Source organism: Onychostruthus taczanowskii, unplaced genomic scaffold (genome assembly GCF_017590055.1).
Source record: "Onychostruthus taczanowskii isolate IOZ18803 unplaced genomic scaffold, ASM1759005v1 scaffold13, whole genome shotgun sequence".
Classification (NCBI taxonomy): Eukaryota; Metazoa; Chordata; class Aves; order Passeriformes; family Passeridae; genus Onychostruthus; species Onychostruthus taczanowskii.
Window position 1 is genome coordinate 9202220 of NW_024498462.1, and position 16402 is coordinate 9218621.

A 16402-nucleotide genomic window follows, 5' to 3' on the forward strand; every position below is an offset into this window, starting at 1 on the left:
CGGCGCGGTGACTCAGCCGCGGGTACCGAGAGGTACCGGAGGCAGGCGGCGGGATTGGGACCGAGACCGACCGCGAGCGGCCGGCCCGTGAGGGGCCGGGCGGGGCGGCCCCTGGAGCGGGGGGCGGGGGACCCCGCAGAGGGGCGGGGCGGGCGCTGTGTGTGCCGCGCGCGCGCCGCCATGAATATGCAAATGTCGGTATAATTGCCAGCCAATGGCGTGCGCGCTGGTCACATGGTGCTGGTGGAGGCTCAGGGAAGAGAAGTTGAGTCCGGGCGAGCTCGGGCAGCGCCGCCAGAGCCGAGCGAGCCGCGGGCGAGCGCCGCGCCTCCTCCGCAGGGAGCCCGCCGGCCGGGGCTCTGCCTGGACCATGCCGATCCTCCTCTTCCTCATAGACACGTCCGCCTCCATGAACCAGCGGGCGTACCTGGGCACCAGCTACCTGGACATCGCCAAGGGCGCCGTGGAGATCTTCATGAAGGTGAGTGCGCGGCGCCGGGGGAGCCGCCGCCCCCCTCGCCCCCTTCGCCCCGCTCACGCCGCTTCTCTCCGCTCTCTCCGCAGCTGCGGGCCCGGGACCCGGCCAGCCGCGGCGACAGGTACATGCTGGTTACGTTCGACGAGCCGCCCTACTGCATCAAGGTAATGACCCCCCCGGCCGCCTCGGCCCTGCGGCGGGGCCGCCCTTAGCGCGGCGCGGCCCCGTCCGGCCCGGCGGCGGCAGCAGCAGCCTGTGAAGATGGCGGACATTTTGCTTTTGTATGGAGGAGAGAGGCTGAGGGCGCTGCTGAGATGGAGGAGGGGGGGGGAGGAGACGGGCGGGCCGTGATTCACCGCCCCGGCGCAACGAGGGGCGGCCGCGCTCCGCCCCCCGCGGGGCGGTGGCTCCGGCGGGGCCATCGCCGCGCTCGGGCCCCGCGCAGCCCGGAGCCCCCCGGGACACGCGGGCAGGGCAGGGCGGGGCGGGCAGGGCAGGGCGAGCTGCCCCTCAGGGCCGCGGGGCAGGGGCAGCGCGGAGGCCCGGCCCTGGCGCGGCCGTGGGACAGCACCCGCGGCTGTTTGCTTCTCTGCGATTCGAGAAGCCTCAGTGTTGGGGTTGTGTGTCCCCCCTGTCCCGCCCCGTTCATCCTGCTGGGCACGGCAGCCTGCACCAGTTCCGTGGAAGGTGCTCGCAGCCGCCACTCCGTGCAGGGTTGTGGTGAGCTGGATGTGGAGCCATCGAATCATCAAGGTTGGAAGACGCGTTTAAGATCACCAAGTCCAGCCATCAACCCAGTACTGCTACTGTAATTCCTAAACCACTGAATCACATCATCCACTGCCAACCTCTTAAACACTGCTAGGGACAGGGACTCTGCCACCTCCCTAAACAGCCTGACCTCCTGAATCCTGAAAATTTTCTTCCTAATACTTGATCTGAATTTCCTCTGTCCCAGTTTAAGGCCATTTTCTCTGGTCCTCACTGCAGGCACATCAGAAGAGACCAGCCCCTATGTTACTGCAGCCTCCTGTAAGGGAATTTTAGAGAATGATGAAGTTTGCCCTAAGCCTCCTTGAGAGTAAACAAGTCTGCCTGGCTGGCTCCTCTTGTCCCTGTTTTCTCATTCCTTGAGTCTGAGGCAAGTACAGCCATGCTGTTCTCATCACATTGACTGCACCACGAGGTTTAGGCAGAAGTAAAATAAAAAATCGTGGTGTTGCATCCCTTGTGCTGTGGGCTGCAGCTTGCTGATGGAAATGTCCTAACTGAAAACTCCTAGGTCAAGTGTGTCACACAAAGCATGGCTGTGGGAGTTTTGGAATCCTCCTGAATAGTCCTGGAGTAGGACTGTATTTGCTCAGAGTAATACACTACTTATGGTAACTGTTGACCCATGCTGTGAAGGCCAAAGAAGTTCATGTACAAATACACTGTTGGTCATCCTAGAGAAGAAGGGAAAATATTCTCTAGATCTCCCAGAATTCTCAGATTCTTCCATCTCTAGAACTTCTTGAGATGTTTAAGAAGTAAGTGGGCTCACTGGTGCTGTGAGCTTATTCGCATCTTTGATAATGAGGAAATGTAATTATGATGAACTATGACTCTTGGCTCCTTTCATTAGTAATAAATTTACACAGCTTTCTGAAGTGACAAGTCACAGAGTGAAGTAAGTATTTATTGTTTGGTGTTGCACTTTTCATTTTCTCAGAAGAAGGTGTGGAAGTAATTTCTGTGAATTGAAACCATCCTTGACTTACAGAAAGTTACTGTCAAAAAACCTACATCTGCCTAGGAGAGGTGTTTTGTAGACACAATGCACACACCATTTGCCCCATCCGTGTTTGTGGCTGGATGCAAACCCTAAGTCTTTGTTATGCCAGTGTTAACTGGATTTCTTGTGTCCTAGATTTCTTTTCTTCTAGTTTTGTGTCAAATATTTCACAAGTGTATCTTATGTTTGAGAAATGAACTTGCTCCCTGCAGTGACAGCAAGCATACTGGTGATTTAATAAAAAAATGGCTTTGCAGCTGGAGGATCTGTGGTAATGCTACAGGTTATTACCACATCTGTACTCAGATTTGCTGAGGAAGATCTCTGTGTTTAGTAAGCATCTGTGTACATTCTGATGTGCTAATGAGCATCTGACTGTTGACAGTTTTAGTAAATAGTAATTGAAATAAATGGGGCTGTGATACCCATCATAGCATTCAGTCATATTTAATATACATTAAATAGTCAAGGGAAAGGAAAAGTATTGTGGTTCTTGTAACTTGCTAATGTTTCTTCTTAGAAATGTATATTTCTGCCTTTAGCACACTGCTTTCTAAATTGGACCTTAAACAATCTTAAAATATTTTTTCAAAAATTAGTAACTTTTCTAGGAGCAGGCTGCAGATTCAATAAATATCTGATTATAGTAATTATGATCACAAGTGCAGCTCGACTATTGCGTAAAGACTTCATGGAATAATGAGTTACTGGGCTGTCATCATGTCTGTTCCTTGGGCAGAGAAAGCCTCAGCAGTGGTCACTCCCTGTTTGGAGACCTGTTCTCCAGACCTGCTCTGGTGTTTATGATGTTCCCTCCGTTGAGTTTTTTAACAACCACAGTTGTGCCAGGAAAACCTCCTGGTCCAGGCCAGATTCTCTATGTCTTACAGGACATGCTTGTAAAAGATATAAAATCTGGTTTCTTTGCTAATGCTGCTGCAGTTAAATACTTTATTTCTCTTGATTTAGAGAAGGAAAAAAACAAACCTGGCAAGTGAATGCATTTTGCAGGCTTGCTTTCCAAGTATGTGCAGCAGTGGCTGCTTTATCCTCTTGTTTTCTTGATGATTTATACTAATTAAATTACATAGTCTCAGATAGTTTACCAGTGAAGCACTTGAAGGAAATAATATGGTGGTGGAGTTGAGACCACCTAGAAGGCAGAGAAATTACAGGAACTTGAGCTTTGGAGCAGGGGTAGCTGAGGTACGTGCCTTGGGTTGGTTTGTTTCAGAATTTGTTTGTCTGTAGCATTAAAGTATTTAAAACCAACAGCACCAGTTCACTTCTGATGGACAAGAATATATCCAGAAAGTATTATGCATATGTATTGTATTGTGCTAATGGAAGAATCGTGCTGTTGTAGAAATGATTTGCCAAAATCTGTGAAAGTAAGGTGGTGTTTTTGAAACTGTCTTCAGTATAGATGGTTTGAAATTATTTACAGGACCTGTTGATTCTGTTTGGCTGCTTATAGATCTCTGTCCCATTTTTAAAACGGAATTGTTTAGTCTCTCAGTTTGCAGTAGGGCTCTGCAAAAAGCTGTGATGACAAGTGTCTAAAGAGGAGTCAGGATGCTGTCCTGGGAAGGTGGGGACAGGAAGATGGGGAGGCAGGAATCTCAGCCCCACTCTGGCAGCAGATGCCTCTGGAGCCTCGTCAGCTGTTTGGCTCCTATTTCTTATATAATGTATAGGTGGTGATTTGTGACAGCAATTATGGTGCAACCATTTATAACTCTTACTTTGTTTCCAAAATACAGAAAGAGTCAAATATTTAATATTTTAAAAGCATGTTATGAAATGTATTAACCTTGTAATTGTCAAGGGTTGTGATCCTGTGTAGGTCAGTGGAAAAATACCTGTACATTCTGTTGGACTCTCATTTCATGAACTAGGAGGTAAAATCAGTATGTTACTTCATGAAGTAAGAATGTTCAGCCTAATGTTTTTAGTGCATTTTTTAGATTGAAATTGTGATAGGGTGTTATCAAGTGAGTCTGTCTTAGTGGCATGTTAACATGGAAGTGAGCCAGTGTGTTCTGGTATTTGGGTATCTGATTTTGGGTATTTGGCATGCATGGGAAGGCACTAAGATGTACAGTAAAGCACCTTTGTAAAAGGTGTCTATTACTATTAAAACACTAGTGCTTACATTTAGTTATGGAAGGAGTTTATTTCCAGAGTCTATCCAGTCGGGCAAGAAAAATGGGTTCAAGAGCAGCCTTGCTGCCTGGCAGGGTTTTTGATGTTCCTGGCCTTCTGGCTGAGAGAAGTGCATTGTGCTGTTCAGGGAATACAGTTCCTGATGTGTCCTTGTTTTGAGGAGTGCTAGAGCCCGGATCTTGCTCCATCCCAGCCGTGCTGTGACCTGGTGCTGCGGCACCTCCAAGCCTTGTGTGCCAGCCCCACCCTTCTCGTCCCTTCCTGCACGACGTGGCTGATCCGGAATGCCTGGCCGGGAGGGTGGCAGCAGGCCAGGCGTGTTCCTGACAGCTCTGCACTGTCTGTGGGGCAGGGAGCCATCGTGAGCTCTTGGTGTGGCCCTCATGGTCTTCTGGGGCTTTTTTCATATATTTACCCAGTTGATTTTTTTTTTAATCACATAAATTTCAGCATCCTCTGTCAAATATAGATTTTTTTTTTTGTACATAATCACATGCTTATGTGTAAGCATACCTAACATACATGTACACCAGCATGCTGTGGGCAGAATCTTAAACCATTTTGGTTGGTTTATTTTTTTTTTTTTTTTGTGAAGTAATGGTGCTAGAGTAAAAGTATGGAGAAAAGAGAACAGTCTTCTCACCTACCCTTTTCCCTGCAAGCTTTTCTTATTTTCCAGTGATGATGTTTCAGCAAGATCTATCTAGATTTGTCTGAAAATGGAGCTCATGCCAAAATGTTAGCCTAAAGAGTTTTTGAAAAGGAAAGCAAGGCTTAACTCTTAGTTTATATTTTCCATTCTCGATTTTTGTGAAACTTCACATCCTGCAGTTTGTGGTTTGCTTGTGGATTTGGGCTGCAAACGGCGAGTTCAGGCCCAGACCAAAAACACAATGGTGGCCTTATGTGAAGTTATTGATTAACTGGACTGCCCTGTTCCCTTGTGACTGATATCTGGCTGCTGGCCTTTCCTCTGGGCTCGAGGAATATTATTTTTTATCTGGTCACAGAAATATGACTTCTGTTTTATGTTCTTGTGAGACTCTATCGTCTGACCTTCATAAATGATCTGGTCACAAGTCAGAGGACTGAGAGAACATAAGTTATATTCTGAAATACATATTTTCCTCCTTCTGTTGTGTTATACTGAATTCAAGAGTCAGCTGTGACTGCACTGCAGAAATAGTCTCCATGAATTTGAGTGCAGAAATACGTACGTAGCTGTCTAAGAAGTAGCTCAAATTACTTTATACAGTGTATGTGAAACACTGCACTGTTTGAGATGTGCAAACTGGGACTGATGGATAGGATGCCTTCCAGTTCCACTGCTGTTCCCTGCTAGCCTGAACATATGTTTCAGTGCTAAAGAGATCCCTTGTGGAAACAGCTCTTCGTGATGGACTCTGAGCAACCTCTTCTTTTTTCCCCTGAAATTCCAGAGTTGGATTGGGATATCTTAGAGGCTGGAGCAGGAGTTTGTAGAGGTTTTTTAAAACATCTGTCAAAGAGTACTAATTGTATGTACATAACCTGTTCATTTATGATATTGAAATAGTGCTTCAAAAATGGGAGTTCATAAGGTCACACTTGAGGAGACTGACTTTGCTGTCTTCTATTTCAGTGGCACAGGAGCTTCTGCCAGCATTTTTAAATTTTGCTTTCACGGAGAACCTGTGCTGGTGCAAAATGGAACTGATTACCACTCACTCTGCACAGGGCAGAGGCAAATGAATAAGCTGTGCTACTGAAAGAGAGATGTGAGATCTCTTTGTCTGTCTCTGGAAGAAATTAGATCAGAGCTCCTGCCTCTGAGCTGCAGGGAGAAGGAGGAACCCAACCATGAAACCTGTTGGGTTTGAGGCAAAGATCTGCAGGAATGCTGCCTGAGGTGGTAGGACATGCATTGGTGTGTTTTTTCACTTCTGTGAAGGAAGAAAACCTGAGGGATACCTAGTAAGCTTAACTGTAGCAGATCCACAGAATAAGCCTAAGTTGATTAAGTTTTTACAGGAACATCTAGATGCCAAAAATCATTGAGTTTTATATATAAAAGGTCTGACTTTTGGCAGGCATGGGTACTTGATGGACTAGCCTGTGCTGTGGAAGGGGTGGTGAGCAGCTGGGAATACACTTGGAGGTTTACAAGCTGGCAGTGGGGTGTGCAGGCAGAATTTTTGGTGCAAGGCAGATAGCAGCTGCAGGGGCAAGAGGGAGGCTGCTATCCAAGAGGTGCAAAAGGGAAAGAGAGCTGAGGTCAGTGGGAGAGGCCTATCTTTCTCTGCAGATATGCTGTTAATGATGTGCACACTTAGTGAACCCACTAGCCAGGCATCGATGGAAAGGGGGAAAAAGGTGCTGAATGTGGTACTGAGGGACTGGATGAAATGTAAGCAGCACACACAGTGTCTGTTCTTGATAGCTCATTCAGGAGACTGTATTCTGTACTTGTTCAGTGGAGAGAGATAACCATTCCTGTTCTACCACTGTACACTTCTTGGGTCAGTTACAGCAGTTTTTCTATTTCTGAGCACCAACATCTTCCATGGCCTGGGAAGTACCACACACACCTCTCCTCCACGTCTTCCACTGTGCTTGTTTGAGGCTTTGTTGTGAAATTTGTGTGTTTTCAGAAGGCTGTCTTCGTGCAGAAATGACTGGCAGGTTAAAGCCAACAATTGCTTTTCCTCTGTTAAACACAATGACTTAAGGAAGAGAAACAGAAGTCAGTTGTTTAAGGAACACTCATGCAGATAGGATTGTAAATTTTTTTTTGAGGGCAAAATGAAATGAACTTAATGCTGTTTGGGAATAACCACCAAACAGTTTTTACATGCTTCTTTCAATTTAACTGTTTTATCACTTAAATCTGACCAAAGAATGTGTACAAAAAAGTTTTTTTTTTTTTTTTTTTTTTAATTAGGCATCTATTCCGAAATTGGATAAGTAAGGCCATAGGCAGAAGGTTCTTGTTGGTGCAAGTGATAGGTTTGTATTTTACATACTGCAGTGTATGTGTCTCAGAATCTGAAAACATGTAAAAATGTATTTTACTAAAATCTTTGGAATCATCAGTTGGCATCCCTGCAGCAAGCAAGGAAGTATTGTAGTCCCTTTTAGCTCATGAAGGTACTAAATTGATTCCTGTAGAGAGTGTCCTTTAAAAGGCACATCCCCATTCCTAAGAGACATCATACTGGGTAGTGCTTTTAAACATTTTTTAAAATGCTTTTAAACATGCATAATCATGCTGCTTTACTTCTTTGTGTCCTGGTTGTGAGTTGTAGTAAGCAACCTCTTCCAGGAATTGGTGTAATGAGGACAGAACATTATAATGAGGAGTTTTGTGAAAAGTAATGTACCTTCTGCTTTAAAAAAACCAAAGCTGTAGTAATCAGGGTGATTCATTCTTCTAAAAGGTACAGTTTTGTGCCTTCTGAAATTGAGGTATTTTGTAAAAAATCAAATTCATGCAAGAACTTAAAGGTGATGGTTAAATTTTTGAAACTAATCTATTTCAATGGAAGGGCAGTTCAGAAATTAACTTCTTGATAGATATGAGGGACTGAACTCTGCGTAACTGTCCTTTTTATTATTATAATTTTGGAGTAGTTAAATACTGGAACTTGTGCTTTCACCTGCTGCCTGCCTTCACAGAAGGGCAAGTGTGTGTGGCTGAGTTGATTCTTAACGAAAATATTTTTCTGGTTCTGCTCCTACAGGAATCTGCAAAGTAAAAGCTTGCTTTTTCATGTGAGGTGGGTTTCTGCTTTGTACTGTACAATTGATGAGATGCCAGAGGCCTTGAATGGAAACCATCTTCTGTTGTTCATAGGCACTACAGCAGTTTAGATTTTCATCTTTTTATTTGGTTCTTTATTTGGGCTTGGACACATTCAAAGATGTAAGCCCTTAAGACTACAGGATAAACTAGACAAAAGTAGATAGGTTTGCATTAAGAGGCTTTACTCATCCTCAGTGCAAAGGTCACTTTTATTTTAAAAATAGAAGCTTAAAATGTGGAATCAAACAGTTGGGTTGGATCTCCCGAGTTATATTTTTGGAGGGAGGTGTTCTGTAAGGAGGAAGGTGGTTCCTGGCACATGGAATCTTTGTGATCTGCCTCTGCCCCTTTTGTGCTGTTATTATTTCAGTTTCACTTAGGAGGTTTTTGAGAGATGTCTTTTTTTGTTGGTATGTGTATATATGTAAAAAGGCCTGGGCCTTGCACCCTGTGGTGTGGCTCTAAATGTGCACAAAGTGCATGTGGGATACCTTGAGAATGGTCATTCATTCTTTTTTAACTTGATGACAGCTGGTGTAGTATTTGCCTGGCTCACATTTTAACAGTGGAAAAAGGTAATTAAGATTGCAGACACTTCTACCTTGTTCACCCTTGCATATTTTATAACAGCTTGCCAGGAGGAACTGTGATTTGCAGCAGTGGTGCAACAATGATGTTTTGAGCTTGCTGTGATCTAGAAAAGATGTATCTTAGTGCTGTCTCCTACGGTGTTCTCAAGCCTCGGGAGCTGGGATGCAGTGGGAAAAGCACGTTCTGTACCTGTGTGACCTGTGCTCTGGAGCTGAGTGCTTTTGGAGGGGGGAGCAGTGCAACTCCAAGGGCCCTGTCAGAAGGTTCCAGATGGCTTCAGCCTTAGTGATTCACTTCACTGTCTGTATTTTGAATGCAGATATCCTTGATTTTATTTAATAACCTAGGCTAACAAAAAAAGAAACAAACCAAAAACAAACAAAAAACAACAACAAAAAACCCCCCACCCCAAAACCACAGAAAAACCCCACCAAAAAACCAACCAGCCAACCAAAAAAAAAACCACACAGTGTAAAGATCAGCTGGTTCTGTTCTCAATTTTAAATGCACATTGTTACTTAAATAATTCACTCTTGTAGATTGAGTCTTGGAATTTTTTCTACATTCTTAAACTTTATCCTTGCAGTACACCTCATAATAATGTAACTCTTATGCTTTAACAGCCCCCAAAAATATAGCAGGCAATAATTGAAAGGAATTTTTTTGCTTTGTATTTTTTCTGGCTAATTTCAGAATACTTAGAAAACACGTAGCAATCAATTTCAGCTGTAAGCAGCATGTTTTAGGATGAAGGTTTTAAGAATGTGCCAAGAGATTCATTCTTGTAAAGAGACTGTTTTTGTGCAGATCAGAATCTGTAGTTGCCCATAGAACTTGTATTGATCTGTATATTCACTCTGCAGAGCATTGAAAAAACAAACTTTATTTTGGTGTAAGAACTGAGATTGACAAGGATCTCTGAAACTTGAACTCCTTATTGTCAGATAAGTAAACAAGTCTTGTTTTGTTTTTAAATAGCTATTATTTTTTTTATTGTTATGATTTTCTGTCCCACAATTTACCCAGTTTGATTCTTTCCATGTGTATCTATGCAAATTTCAGCATAAGCAGCACTAGATTTATTGAGTGTTATTAGAGACAAAAAAAACCTAACAGTTCAGAATGCCTTAATTTTACTTTTTAAAGATAAGGCAATTGTTGGTTTGTCTGTGTTCTCACAGATGCTTTTAAAATCTTAAACGTGTGAAACAGTATTTTTAAAAAGTAAGGATCTTGATAAGATGGATGTTGTGGAGCAATTAATTGGACAGAAAACAAAGATCTACAGTGTGGTTAAGCTGGTGTTGCTATGTTCTGCTTCTAAGTGAGTATAATGCATTAGCACTGGTCTTCATAGCTTGTTAATGGTTCAACCAGTGAGTTTTGATTAAAAAAAAAAAAAGTTAAGCTCTGCTTTGTGGGAGAATGTGCATCTGTTGAGGCAGAACACTTGGTGCCTTTAGCTGCTGCCAGGATGGTTCTCCCAGGCTGGGATGTGCTGGGGCTGGAGGGCTGGGTCAGGACATGTGCCCTGCCCTCAGAGGGCCTGGCCTGGGGGAGCTTGCTCTATCACAAGAGCTTAAGCTCAGGTGGTTACTTTGGGTCCAGATGAGTTTTGCATTAAAAAGAAATTCAACCTTGCCATCATGTGAAATAAAAATCTGACCAATGGTAATGCTTCCAAAGCCATCAGTGTGTTTTTGGCTGTATAAGGGTGAAGTTATTACTAGGCTGGCTAATTGATATTTCCATGAGTATATTAATTTAATGGCCATCTAAAGTATTTATTTTCTTCAGCAGTGCCTTGAACAGCGTTTCAGACATGAATTGAGGAAAGCTGGGGATTAGATGACTCCTTGTAGATTCTTGAGTTTTGATGTAAATTTGCAATACCTGTAGCACTTTGGTGTGCTGCTCTAGTTCTGTGATGTGCTTTTGGAAGGAAGGAGGAAGGAATGTGGCATTTTGCAAAATAAATGTGAAACATATTGTGTTGTTTCAGCTCTGAGGTGTAAAGCTGGAGTATCATCAGTAATGCTTTTCCACTTGATTTCCAAAAATGTGCAGTGAGGGATCCCTTTTGTTGCTAGCAGCTACTCTGTAACCTCTTAGCCTTTGTTCCTTATGACTTTTCCAGCCATGCTGAGTGTAGGAAGGGACCAGGAGAAGGACAGAGCTGGGGCTGATGGGTGTTGAAAGCATATTTGGTAGGCTGAAAGAGCAGCAGGCACTGTGAGTAGCTGAAAATCTTTGATTGAAACCTCCACATTTCTGCAGTTGCCCTCTCTGCAGTGTTTGGATAAGATGCACCTATAATGGTATTTCTGAAATGACTGCTATGCTGCTGAACAGGAGCATGGAGCCTCTTGTTATGCTTACTGTGCTAGGGCTGCAAACTGTGATTACTTCTGTGTTCCCTCTCCATTAAGTTGTTGTGTGAAATGCAGTTTGTTCTGGTTCAGCTCTGTACTGAAATATCCTGGCTTCTCGAGTGTTCCTCAGAAATAGGTGCTTTTTTAACTGGACAGTGTTTTTCTATTTAAATAAAAATGCTTTTTGGAACAGGGTGATCCCGTGATCTCTTTGGTATTTATACTTTCCTTTCTTCATGTGTTTCCTTTTTTTCCTTGTACAAGAAAAAGTGCAGAGAGAATAATTGTCAAAATACATGAAATACTGTGGACCAAAAAGCTAAATCCAGAGATGGATTGAAGCAGGAGCAGCAGGTAATAAATAAAAAGGTAGTGTAGGCTTTTTTCTTTCTGCTTGGCATTGATTATTATCTCTTGGTTCCAAACAGTTTCCAGCTTTGAGTTGTTCATACAGCTTCTGCATTTGGCATTCCTGTAGGAGAAGGTGCTGCTTCTCTCTAAATGCTGATATTAACAAAAGGCCCCAGTACTTGTTTTGTAACTGGAGCTTAAAAACCCCTCTGCTCATGTTTTGCAGGGGTGCTGTGCTTAAAGATTGAGTTGTTTGTAACACAAACATCCTTTTTAATGGTGAAGTCATCTTGAAAGGAATAGGGAATTGCATGGTGTAGTTTGAGCTTTCTTGGTTTTTTTTATTTTATTTTGAGGTTTCATGGAGAAATACTTCTTTCTATACAAGGTGAAATAGTTTTCTGTGTAGCTGACTGCCTGTAATAAAAACTGGCCCATACTGTGCTGGAATGTAGTTAACATTCACTAATGTGCTTTAGAAAACCAACTGGTTCGATCTGTCTTTAGAAATTTAGTCTGATGGGTGCAGGTACAGGAGAGTTCAGCTCAGAAATGTGCAGTTGAAGGAGATCTCCTGAGCATCTCAGTTCACTCTGCAGCCCTTCCTTGGAGGGCGAGGCCTGGGTTGCTTTGAGGGGAAGTGAAAGTGGAGGGTGCTCCCCAGGCTCCGAGTGGTGAGTGTCCAGGAGGGGCTGGAGTGGGGCTGGTGTGTCCCAGGGGACAGCTGGAAGTGCATGACACGTTCCCTGTGTAGGGAAACCAGTGTGGCTGAGGGCAGGAGAGATTCTGTTTTGTTTGTGTCCCAGAGAAAAAGGAACAATTGTGGTGCCTGGAGCTGGATGGAGATAGCAGAGTGTGCAAAGTGACAGCTTTCTAAAAATCCGGTGTGGGATCAAAGGAATCCTCTACTTCAGTGTCTTCTTTTTTTAAGATGTGTTTGTTGTTTGTTTTTTTTTTTTCCTAAAGATGTTTTAAAGCAGTTTATGCTTTTCTGGTCTTTTGGAGATGTTTTATTTGACTGGAATTTAGGTGCTTTTTAAAAAATAAATTTTCAGAAAGTTCCCGCTGGATTTAAAGAAGCACTTTTGATGGATAGTTTTCAGTTTGAGTGTCCTACAAAAGCAGCAGAAATAACTTTACAGGAAGAAACAATTCACTTACTATTCACAATACTTAGCCTTAAACCTCTGACTTGGTGCTCACTAGCTCTGATGTAAGGAGAACCAAGTGATGCTTCTGTACTCTTCACTGTACTTGACTGCTCCGTGGGGTTATCGAGGGAATAGTTGAAACCTGTGAATTGGTTACCTGCTCAATACTCCTCAGGGAGAACTGGGAAGGAGGGTCTTTGTTAGGCAGGTCTCAGAGCAGGCAGCAGTGAGCCCTGCTGCTCCCTGTGCTGGAAAGATGTGTTTGTTTATTTTTTTTCTAAAGATGTTTTAAAGCAGTTTATGCTTTTCTGGTCTTTTGGAGATGTTTTATTTGACTGGAATTTAGGTGCTTTTTAAAAAATAAATTTTCAGAAAGTTCCCGCTGGATTTAAAGAAGCACTTTTGATGGATAGTTTTCAGTTTGAGTGTCCTACAAAAGCAGCAGAAATAACTTTACAGGAAGAAACAATTCACTTACTATTCACAATACTTAGCCTTAAACCTCTGACTTGGTGCTCACTAGCTCTGATGTAAGGAGAACCAAGTGATGCTTCTGTACTCTTCACTGTACTTGACTGCTCCGTGGGGTTATCGAGGGAATAGTTGAAACCTGTGAATTGGTTACCTGCTCAAAACTCCTCAGTGAGAATTGGGAAGGAGGGTCTTTGTTAGGCAGGTCTCAGAGCAGGCAGCAGTGAGCCCTGCTGCTCCCTGTGCTGGGCACTGCCCCAGCCATGAGCTGAGTTCAGACCTGTGTGCCCCTGTCGTGCTGTGCTGGAGCTCTGCTGATCTCACACACCAGAGGTGGGTGCTGTGCTGCTCTCCTGTGCCAAGAACAAAAAATAATTGATCTTGGGAGTTTCTTTGCTGTGGGCTGTTTAATGCTGTGCAGTGACAGGACTGGTGTGTTGCACAGAACAAACTAGAGATTAGAAGTGCTGAAATGAGAAGAGTCCTGCAGCCAAAGGTAAAGAAGACCTGAGAGCTCTGTTGCCTCAAAAATGACATTCATAAGTATTTGGAGGAGAGTCAATGTCTGTAAGTGTCTCTTAGAGTTGTTTTTCTGCCCCATTTGCATAGACAAACGTCTGTGATGATGAAATTAGTAGGTGATTAGTAGGTCATATGATTTTGAATTATTTTAAGAAAATGAAAAATGTTAAATAGAAATGTATTTGGTGTTCATAGTGTAGTCAGTACCTTTCTTCTCCTGTGTGCTCTTTTTAGCTAGCAAATCTTGAAACAACACATCAGACACGTAGGGGTACCATGGGGGGGGACATGTGGTGCCAGCACCTCTCCCTCTCCCTGTCTGTGGCAGAACTGGGGTGACCAAGACAGTCTTGGCTTGCTAAAACTCCTATCCCAAACTTGTCAACGCTCAGGCAGGGGAGTTCAAGGCTGCATAGAGGTTATTCCCTGCTGCAGAGCCCACTGAGCAGTGCTGGGGCTGGGTTCAGGAGATTACAGAGAGGTGGAGATACTTGGGCATTTTAGAAGCAGCCCCCTGAATTGTAGGGTGTCCTAAAGAATAATTCACTTCTGTATGAAAGAAACACCTGCTTGACTTCGGCTCAGACACGAGCAGGTCTGAGTTGTGGTCATGTGTACAGTCACCAGTGAACAGAAAGGTCATTTAAAAATGAATCATTCTGGTGATTTGGGAGGCAAAATGCTCTGCTGGTTTCACTGTCTTCCTATGGTACTTGGAAATTCCATAACAGGAGTGGTTTCAGATTTCAACAGCTGGATTTTTTTCCTTACCTTATTTTTTCCAAATGATTGCCACTGACAAACTAGGATGCCACAGGCATGTTGTCTTAAGGTAGTCTGTTTTTCTAAGATGGGTGCATTTAGTAATAGCTTGAATTATTGAGAAACTGAAATGCTTTAAACAAGTTGTAATATCTGAAATGCAGTTGTTATTTCTGGGTAAGCATTAGCAGAACTGTTAAAAATCTGTATGTTTGACTAACTATTGAGAAAGTACTGTAACACAGGCTGTTGTGATTGGCATGCAGGATTGCAAATTATCTTCTTGGAAGATTATTTTTAGTAATGTTGTAGTTTTTGAATTAGTTCTGAAAGCAATCCAGTGAACAATAAACTGTGCAGTTCAGTCTTACATAATTGCTTATTAGAAGCTCTGAAGATGAAGACTTGCAGCCTCCAAAGCACCATGTCCCTGGACTTCCTGAAGCTGGTGAAACTGGGAACTGCTTTGGACCTGAAATTCTTGTGCTCTAATGCCCAGCCTTTGGCTCTGCCCCTTTTTTTACAAGCTGACAAAACTGTGCCAAGAAATAGTTGGAAAGAATAAAAGAAAAAAAAAGCACAGCATCCAATCAAAGCCAGAACAAACCAACAATAAACCAGTAAAAAAACTACAGTAAGACCAGTAAACTTGACAGATAAGCCAGTGTAGCTGAGATTTCAAGATCTGTGTTACATGTATTCAAAACTTGTACATCAATATTGCCCCCTTTTATGTGATAAAGATGGGGTAGAGTGGTTTGTTTTTGTTTTTTAACTCCTGGTACAGCATTTTATAAGATTTTCTTTCTAGTCTCTTGCAACTAAAATCATCTGTTTCTCCTAAGTCTTGAAGGTCTTTTTATAAGCTACAGACTGACCAAGATTTTCTTTTGCTGCTCAACTCTGTTCTTTTGATGTTCAGTTAGTCCTGATTCTGCTTGGTCTAAATAAGGCCTCCTTTTCTTCACTGGATTTTTCACCTTGGTGCTTGAATTCTCATTAATCTGGGCCTTTCTCCTGCCGAAATAAGCTGTTTTGACCTTACCTGCCTCTTGAAGCAGCTGAAATACTTCTGTAGCTGTGTGGTGAAATATAGAGCAGGGCACGGATTTGTCTGAAAACTAAGTTAGCAGAGAAAAATGTTACTTCTTAAATATGTTATTTCTTGTCAGCATGATTTGCTTGCCAAGGCCGAAGCCAGGAGTTGGAGAGTGGTGTGATGCTTCCAAATCTCTGGGTGGTTTGTAGGTTGGTATCCAGAGCTTGCAGAAGGCCAAATGACAGTGCATTTTTGTCTGTTGTTGGCATAAGCAAAGAGGGTGAGATTTTTGATTTTAGTACTTGTTTTTTCCTAGCTATCTTTGAAAGTCTTCTGGTATGTGCTTAGAGTCTAAAATTATTTGTTCATATAAATTATCAAAGGAAAGGCCAGTAATATCTGGCAAGGTAAAGGCTGCTCAGATTGCTATTAATAAATTGTGGGCATAAAAGTGACTTGAGTCGGAATGTAATATTGAAGATTAGAAGCAAATACTCTCACTGTTCAAATTGGTTCATAAACAACTGAAGTAACTAATATTCAGTTCTGACTTCTTAGTTAATGACCTGTAGAGGATTCGTAGTTTTGTGGAATATGTTTTTTGTTTGCTCCTTTAAGGTTGTGGGGTTTTGGTTGGGGTTTATTTGGTCATTAGTGTTTATCCTGGCAAATAAAGCCAGTGGGTTTTTTGTAAGCAGTGCTAGTGGCAGTATTTTAAATTTAGGAAGGATTATTATTTAATCACTTCAACCTGAACTCATTGTGCATCTGCTCGGTGTTGGGTACTTGACTCTGTTTTGCTCTAAGAATGTTCCTACTGTATAAAAAGAAAGGAAAATATACAGATGACTTTGGGGCTGGAATTTCTATCTCTGAAATACATGTTTCATTATATACATTGGCTTGAGTCTTTCTGGAGAAAAACATTTTACAGAAGTAGACTT

General features: G+C 42.8%; 1 protein-coding gene across 5 annotated transcripts in view; it reads left to right on the top strand.

Annotated features, from left to right (window-relative positions):
* The first annotated feature begins 224 nt into the window (after window positions 1-224).
* The window catches only part of LOC121331751 (integrator complex subunit 6-like), a 39902-nt gene continuing 23724 nt past the window's right edge, over window positions 225-16402 (top strand). For 3 of the 5 annotated variants that reach the window (XR_005952062.1, XM_041396463.1, XM_041396464.1), the window contains exons 1-2: window positions 228-481; window positions 565-642. Coding sequence is in view for 4 of the 5 variants with exons in the window: in XM_041396463.1 (XP_041252397.1) it covers window positions 371-481; window positions 565-642 (189 nt within the window). In the remaining variant the exon portion in view is untranslated. Of the gene's footprint in view, window positions 482-564; window positions 643-16402 lie in introns of all 5 variants that reach the window. The other 2 variants (XM_041396465.1, XM_041396466.1) reach the window with 1 other exon arrangement.